At 42.6% G+C, this 8,604-nt stretch overlaps 1 protein-coding gene across 1 annotated transcript; it reads left to right on the top strand.

Annotated features, from left to right (window-relative positions):
- The first annotated feature begins 6,422 nt into the window (after nt 1–6,422).
- LOC132042135 (uncharacterized) lies at nt 6,423–7,664 on the top strand. Its single transcript, XM_059432754.1, has one exon. The coding sequence runs from the start codon at nt 6,423–6,425 to the stop codon at nt 7,662–7,664; it is 1,242 nt and encodes a 413-aa protein (XP_059288737.1).
- The last annotated feature ends 940 nt before the right edge of the window (nt 7,665–8,604 follow it).

The raw sequence follows: 8,604 nt of genomic DNA, 5'->3' as shown, positions 1-8,604 counted from the left end.
GCCTAAAAAATATTTTTCTACACTTAAAAAATTTTAAAACTAAAAACTTTTTCTAAACTCGGGTGGGCTTACCTAGTGTTCTACAAAAGCGTTAACCTAGGTGTTCTAGTCTGAAACCCAAAACGCCCAATTTTGGGCAAAACTGTACCATTTTTATTTCTTGAAAAATGTGATATTTTGCATGAATGACTAACTTTTATTTGCGGAAATATAAAAAAAAGTTTTTTTATCACAAACAATTTATATTGTACAAAATGCATACTATTAGAACCCGTAGGTCAACCGTATTTTACGGATCCTTAATACCGGGGTGCCTAACACCTTCCCCGGGGGATCACCAAAACCCTTACCCAAACTTTGGTATAGATTAGTTTCTTTTAAAACTTAACCGTTTTAAATGAACCCTTTCGAACTGGTTTTCCTAATTTCCTAAAAATTAGGTGGCGACTCTAAAATAATATCCATTTAGAGTACCATCCACGTAGAAGTATATTTTTTTCCTTTTTCCCGGTACGATTGACAACCGTACTTCCCCGGGACACTTTCCTTTTTAAATGAGGCAAGTGCAAATACGAATCGGAAAAAATATGAACCGCTACAGATGGCGACTCCGCTGGGGAAAATTTAAGGTTCTAACCATAAGGGTTCCAATAATTTGTTTGCTTTGTATGATATAAATTGTCTAAGTGATATAAACTGTTTATGTGTTTAAATTCCCGCAAAATATATTTCATTCATGCATGCATACTCCGCCACTCCTGGCATTTATTTTATACTTTTTTCAAGGGTGACGACGCGGGATGAGCTGCGGTCATACCTTCACTAAAAAAACCCTTTTTGCTATATTCTTTGGAGGTCTCTAAGGTCGAGTGGGCATGCGGTCATCCCACAGCCTTAGAGAGCCCACCCCCAGCTTGTCCGCTTGGGTAACCTGTGTCATTTGCTTGAAAAACCACTCTAGAATAACTAGTGTAGAGCGAAGCCAAATCCTTACTGATATAGCGCATGCTGACCATAGACCGGTTTGGGTATCTCAGACCTACCTGAATCGGACAGGATAGACACCTTACTGTGTTCAGATGGTGTAAAAACCTGAAGACACTGCATCCCACTACTTGCTATTTGGAAGCATTATTGTGCCTTGTGTGAAATAAATTACTGTTCCTGGGGGCGGGGAACTAACAATGTTTTGTCTTGCAAATGTCTCCTAATGTGCAGTTTGATATGATTGTGGGTCCACCACCAGGTTTAGTGATGTGGTGGGAAGGTTTGACTAATGATCAGAAGAAAGAGATAAAGGGTTGCATAGGGCATCTACCTTCGTTGATGAATATGACTGGGGATCCGGGTTTGCTAGAGATTATTACTGGTTATTGGGATAATGACAGAATGGTGTTCAGATTTGGAGAAATAGAGATGACTCCCACTTTAGAAGAGATTAGAGATGTCTTGGAAAGCGTGGGAAGCGCTAACAGGTCCAAAAAGAAGTTAGCTCAAAATATCCTCATCCCTCACAAACCTACCCCAAAAGAAATCAAAGACATGTTTGCTGTCAACAAAGCCGATTGGGCACAGGGACCCACTATAGCCTTTAGAGAGTTATATGGGAGGTATTCATCCAAACGGGGGGTACGAAAACCACATTCTTGAGTTTTCTTCACTCCAATCCTGGGAAGCTAACCAAACACTAGCCTTTATCACCTGCCTATTGGGAACCATGGTATTTCCACTAAATGCCTCCCTAGCTATTGACACCCGGGTTGTCTTTGTTGCCCATGTTGTTCTTAGAGGAGTTACAACGAATGGGCTTACCAAATATTTTGACATTATCCCTATCATCCTATCAGATATATACCGAGCTTTAGGAAAGTGCCACAACCATTATTATTACTTCCAGGGTTGCAACCTCTTAGTCCAATGGTGGATACTTAAACATTTAGATAGGAGTGGTTTATCTTCCCACCGAGATCCGGCCCTGAGAGAGGATGATTTGGGAGTCACCACCGTGCCTTGTTGTGGGGTTCAAGATAAAAAAGAATGGGCTCATATCTTTTCCAGACTGAGAGAAGAACATATCAGGTGGAGGGTACTTGATTTTCATTCCAAGACTGTTTGTGTTAAGAGCCGTAGGCATCCATATTTACCGCTTATGGGCATTAGGGGGATCAGACCCTACGCACCATTGAGAGTACTTAGACAGTTTGGTATGAGACAGGTTATCCCAAATGTGGGAGATATGGGAGAGTTTGTACGAGATTACGAAGAAGGTCATATCGAGGGTATAAAGGATGCCAGAAAAGATTGGAAGAATGTGATAAGGGAAGATAAGTTGGATGAGGATCCAAACAATCCAAGTCATGATGAAGACTACTACGAGTGGCTTAGGGCTGAGCTAGCTGGTACTGCTACTCCAGGACCGTATCTGTACAAATTTCCCGTAGATAGGGAAGCCGCAAATGCAATTCAGGTTAGAAGAATGAAACGACGGGTGGAAGGAAGAGAAGCGGATCATCAAGCAAAAATAGAATATGACCAAGAGATAATTAAGAGTTTAACAGACGAGGTGGATGCCTCATTGAAGAGCTTAGAATGGCTTGACACTTTTGTTAAGGGAGCCATAGATACAGGGACGTCATTGACTGATGATCAGAGGGGTCAGTGGATCGGGACAGCATTGATGCCGGCCCATATAGCCATTCAGACCGCCCTTCGAAGGGCCAAGAAGGCACGGGCTGAGAGAGAGCAGATTTCGATCCGAGGAGTGGACTTCTTTTGATGTTTTGCATTTATTTACTTTAAAAGCCTTGTAATCCCACTTGGGAAGATATTATTAATGAAAAGCATTGGGATTTTTATTTTTGGGAACAAATAAATTTGTTTTACATATGGCACAATTTTGCTTCATGCGTTAGTAGCCTTGGAGTAACGAGGTATAGGAAAATGAATTATATACTGTCTAAATGCTTATCTGATATAACTACTTTGTGTGAAAATCATATATATTATTAAAACTCTTGATTGGTCCACATTCCGGACACTACCCAAAAGAAAAAAACCAAGAAAACAACCACTAAAACTAAATTTAGCTCCACTTTTAAAAGGTTGATTTGCTAATAGGAAATGGAGACTCCAGACAACATGAGTGCGACTTCTCCTTACGTCAACCTAGTCAGTGACGATGAGAACATGGAAGCGACAAGTAAGAAAAACCGACAGTGGGACGATAGTATGGCCTGACTACTGCTAGAATGAAAGAAGCTGTCCAAACCACTAAGGCGGCCAATGAGAAGATGAAAGAAGCTGAAACTCTCCTAGCTTATGTTGAGGAGCTAACTAAGCAACACCCTGCCAATCGGGTAAAACAGGGAAAGATACCTGAAGCACCACTTGGGAGTTATGTCCCACTCAGTCAACAAGAAGGGCTTGACCCCATACCTTACGGAGATGACGAACTACTTATCCCCAATTTGAAAGTCTATGGAGACCCGCGCGAATCTCAGCTCGAGGAACCTCCGATTTCATGCACAATTGTTCTCAAGGGCACAAGATCACATAATTGGGGTACGCCGGTAGAAATGTCCAAACAAGAACTCTTAGAGACTTTGGGGAGTTTTGGAGTGTACGCGCAAAGCCCAAATCTGTTGCCGCCATGTGCTCCTTCCATGATCTACAAAAAATGCCTCTACCACCGAAGTCAGTCGGGGCATACAACCAATGAGTGTGGAGCGCCGGAAAGGAAGTTGATCCAATGGATTGACCAAGGGAGAATTAGCCAACTATGGGGGCCCCACTCTTTCCTGACCCATGACCAAGGGAAAAATCATCCAGAAAATATATCGAGGGTTAGGTTCTGGAGAAGCGACTTCTCCAAATTCGAGGAGTCATATGCCAGGATTCACTCCCTACTGTGTAGTGTGAAGAAGATAAGAGCAGTGCCGCAAACCTATCAGGGTCGCCCAGGATCTCCAAGAAAGGGTTTGCGTATTTCATCATGGTCGCCCTGGCCACGACATTGAGGAATGTGTGGATTTCAAGCTTGAATTGGAACGCCTCGTGAATGAAGGCCATGTTTGGATTGTCGCAGGAAGACAAGGTTAGAAGATGAAGATGAAGAAGACAATGAAGACCTGCTTAGTATGGTTGGGTAGAAAAACATAAGTATCCCTTTACCGCTTTCAATAAGATAGAATATCCCTTTCCTTTTTATGTAAACGGAACCACGCCGACCTGATGTCCCGTTGGGGATACGTGGGAAGCCTACATAAGGCCTGGTCAGGGTAGAAAACTAAGTTTCGGGTAGCATAGGAAAAAACCTTTTCTGTGTATGCCTGAACTACGGATGGACCTGATTTCCCTTTGGTGGGATACGTAGGCAGTCTATTTAAGACTCGGTCCTTTTATAATAAAAATTAAAATCCCCCTTAGTATAGGATGGGTAGAAGCAAATCAACCATGAAGACCACTTACCAAAAATCAATATTCCTAAGAACACAAAAAGACCAAAATACCCTTGGAATGTAAATCAATCAAGAGTTGAAATAAAATATATGAATCTATGTGCTATAAACTGCAAACAACGTGATATCTTGTGTTTCGTGCTTAAATCTAACACTAACTTGGGAGCCTTTGAGTTGTTTTCTCTTATAGACAGGGGTCGATTCGCTGGCACCAGTTACTCGATCAAAAGCTGCTGCAGCGTCCTTAAACCCTCAAGAAGAAAACATGCCTGAGACTCCGCCACCAAACAACAACCAAAACAAAACTGCTTTAGTCGAGGGTACCCCAACAGCTGACATAGCTGGAATGCCTTTGGAAGAGGCCGTTAACCTGCTAATAAGGCAATTAGCTAAAGCTAGAGAAGAAGCAGCCCGCCTGAGGGCTGAAAAAGAAAATGCTACTAATACTGAGGCTAGAAGGCCTGCACCCATTTTCCCAAATTTGGACTTACCAATCCCTGACCATTTCCCACAAACTCAGACTGGGGCTACTTTTCAAACTCCACTGCACCGAAACACCACCCATGTGGGGGATTCCTCCCACCAAACACCAGCTTTCCAAACACCTGCTCACGCTACAACATCCCATAACACAAACACTTATCAAGCCCCTCGGGCAGCAGGAATTCCTACAATCCGCCCCGTGCAACCAAATGTTACTTTTCAAGACCATGTCACCCATATTGACTCCTCGCTAGAACTGGAGAACATGAAAATGTTCTTTGAGGCAAGAATAGACAAAATCGAGAAGGAGATGGGGAAGAAAATTGCTGAACTAGAACATGGCTCTAAAAAGAAAGAGGGGCTAAGATACTCTGATTTGTGCATACATCCGGACTTGGGTCTACCAGAAGGTTTCAAAATTCCCAAATTCGACCATTTCAATGGATCGGGCAATCCCAGGGCCCACTTAAGAGCTTATTGCGACCAGTTGGTCGGAAATGGTGGAAATGAAGCTTTGCTCATGAGATTATTCAGTCGAAGTCTGTCAGGAACAGCCATGGAGTGGTTTATCTCACAAGACATCAGTCGATGGAAGACATTGGAAGAGATGGCAAGTTCATTCATGGAAAGATTCCGCTTCAATGTGGAAACCGTGCCCGATCATTTCTCATTGGAGAAAATCCGTAAGAAATCGACCGAAACCTACAGAGAATATGCCAGTCATTGGAGAGATGAGGCGGCGCGTGTGCAACCACCTATGACTGAAGCTGAGCTTGTAGCTGCATTTATACGGTACCAAGAAGCTGATTGTTTTGACAAAATGATAACTATGAAAGGGAGCTCCTTTGCAGATTTAGTCGCCGTTGGGGAAGACATCGAAGATGGCCTCAAGACCGGCAGGATTGTCAGTGTATTAAATAGATCAGGTGCGTCTGGCGCCACGAGCGGCAAAAAGAAGAGAGAAGATGTAGCTTATGTTTCTAGAGCTACTAGCCCAAAAAGCCGAGGAAAAGAGATAACCCACAAAAATCAAGACAACTACCAATCGCCTCCACCAACCAGCTATATAACCACTTCACCCCAATATAGCCCAATGTCTGTGTGCTACGCACAACCTGGCTACCAAGCTCCACAACCAAATTACCAAATACCAGCACCTAGCAACCAAGCTCCACGACCAAATTATCGAATGCCAGCACCCAATAACCAAGCTCCACAAAATCAGACTTTCCAAAACCAGCCTCCACCAACAAACTATGAGGCACCACAAAAGAAACCTCTGAGAGTATTCACTCCTTTACCAGAATCAAGGGCTAGTTTGTTTGCCAAACTAAGAGACGCCGGTCGAATGAATGTTGTTCCACCAAAACCTGCTAACCCAAGGATCGATGGTATAGGCCAGATTTCACTTGCGCCTATCATTCTAACCAAGTTGGCCATACCACCGAATATTGCATAAACTTAAGGCACAAGCTACAAGATATGATTGACAATCATGAGCTTATCCTGGAACCAACACCTCCAAATGTGGACACAAATCCTCTCCCGAAGCATGGAGGGAATCAAATTCACATGATAGAAAGAGGTGATGAATGGGAAGAGAGCCTTATGATCATTTGTCCAGATATTGAAGGATTGGAAAGCACCGTCGCCTCGTTGTCCTTACAAGAGCGAAAAGAAGTGTTAGGCCCTTTGACAAGGAAATCTGAGATATCCCAGTCATCTGTTGTAGCCAAGAAAGAGCCCTTCGTGCTCAAATATCCCTCAATAGTCGCTCGAATTCAGAACGAGCCATTCGTACTCAAAACATCAGGGCCAGTTGAGAATGCACCTTTTGTGATCAAACCACCGCACCTGACGATGGTCAATAAAGGAAAAGAGATAGCCGCTGTGGTTCAGGGTATGACCAGGTCTGGAAGGTGTTATGCTCCAGAAGAGCCTGTACTCGAAGCGCCACGTCGCGAAAATCCTCAGAAAAGACCAATCACTGAAGGCGAAGCTGAAAACTTTTGGAGGCAAATGCCAGTCAAGGATTATTCGATTGTTGAGCACCTGCATAAGACTCCTGCCAGGATATCAGTAATTTCATTATTACTCAGTTCGTCTCAACATCGCTTAGCCTTAATGAAAGCTTTGGATGAAGTCCAAGTGCCCGCCAGCACTACAAGTGAAACATTGGCCGAGATTGTAGGGTATGTTGTACGAGCGCATAGGCTATCATTTTCTGACGATGAATTACCAAGAGAGGGTAAGACCCACAACAAGGCCTTACACATAATAGTCAAATGCCGCGATAAGATTATCCCTCAAGTGCTGATTGATGGAGGGGCTAGGTTGAATGTATGCCCCGTGACGACTTTGAAACAACTTGGATATGATGTTGGCAAAATCCGCCAGAGTCGAACAAATGTAAAAGCTTATGATGGCGCAACCAGTGACCCAATTGGAGAAATAGATCTACACATACAAATGGGTCCCGCAAAGTTCGTGGTGGAGTTCGTAATCATGGATATCAAAACAAACTACAACTTATTATTGGGACGACCATGGTTGCACGCCGCTGGGGTTGTGGCATCTTCACTGCACCAGTCTCTCAAATTTATATGGGATGATCAAGACGTTGTGATTCATGGTAAAGAAAGTATACACAACTATCCGAAAAATTCTGTACCGGTCATAGAGAAGTCACCAGTTGGTGCTGATTTTCACACTTCACACCGTTGAATTAGCCATGATAGATCGCAGGGGAGATGATGAAGATATCCCTATGCCACCGGTCTACAAAATGGTTGCTACGACTATGATAAGAAGTGGGTTTGAGCCCGGAAAGGTCTAGGAAGGAACTTACAAGGAATCAAAGAACCAGTGAGTATCAAAAATGGGAAATATCGATTTGGGGTTGGATACGAGCCATGTGAGGCAGAAGAAGAAGAAGAACTTGGACCAAGAGGTCCTATTGAAATGAGAAAGCCATTTCCTCATCTATACCAGTCCTTCACAACATGCCCATTGATCACAACGAATGAAGATCCAAAAAGAGGGTTTAAGGACGTTGTTTTGGGAAGAGGAATGCGCACCATCATTGAAGAATGCTTTGAAGCATTGGAGATTCATCATGCTTGAGCCGAGAGAAACAACAAGTGGATGGACTTCTACCCCGTTGTTCACCTTGCGGTAGAAAGAATGCTCACTTTAAAAAAAAAGGTGAAAGTCGGCTTTGAGGCCCGGCTTGTCGCTTTTTCATGTTTTCTTATTATGTGTTGTTTAATAATGGAAATGGCTCGATGTTCCATTCCGAGTTAGGACTACAGTTTGTATCACTCTTTTTAAAATTTCAATGAAAACGCCTCAAAGTTTACAATAAGACAAAATCGCTTTACTTTATATATATATATATATATATATATATATATATATATATATATATATATATATATATATACGTTACTTTTACATGATTAATAACTGTGTTATTTTGCTTTACGGTAATAATACAGAAGCCACAAATAATGTCATGACATGTTACGAAACAAGTAAAAACGACGACGAACAAAACAACGATCAAGAAGAAGAGATAACTGAACCGGAAGGATTGATAGACGTCGAAGAGGAATATGAAAATAGACCAACACCAAACCTAGAGGAAACAGAGGCAGTTAATCTA

This window comes from Lycium ferocissimum, unplaced genomic scaffold (genome assembly GCF_029784015.1).
Source record: "Lycium ferocissimum isolate CSIRO_LF1 unplaced genomic scaffold, AGI_CSIRO_Lferr_CH_V1 ctg13537, whole genome shotgun sequence".
NCBI lineage: Eukaryota > Viridiplantae > Streptophyta > Magnoliopsida > Solanales > Solanaceae > Lycium > Lycium ferocissimum.
The sequence above is the reverse complement of the archived record's forward strand: the minus strand, read 5'-3'. Positions and strand labels throughout refer to the sequence as shown.

Excerpts from the sequence above, each read along its gene's own strand:
- LOC132042135 (XM_059432754.1), top strand. The coding sequence starts at position 6,423 with ATGATTGACAATCATGAGCTTATCCTGGAACCAACACCTCCAAATGTG.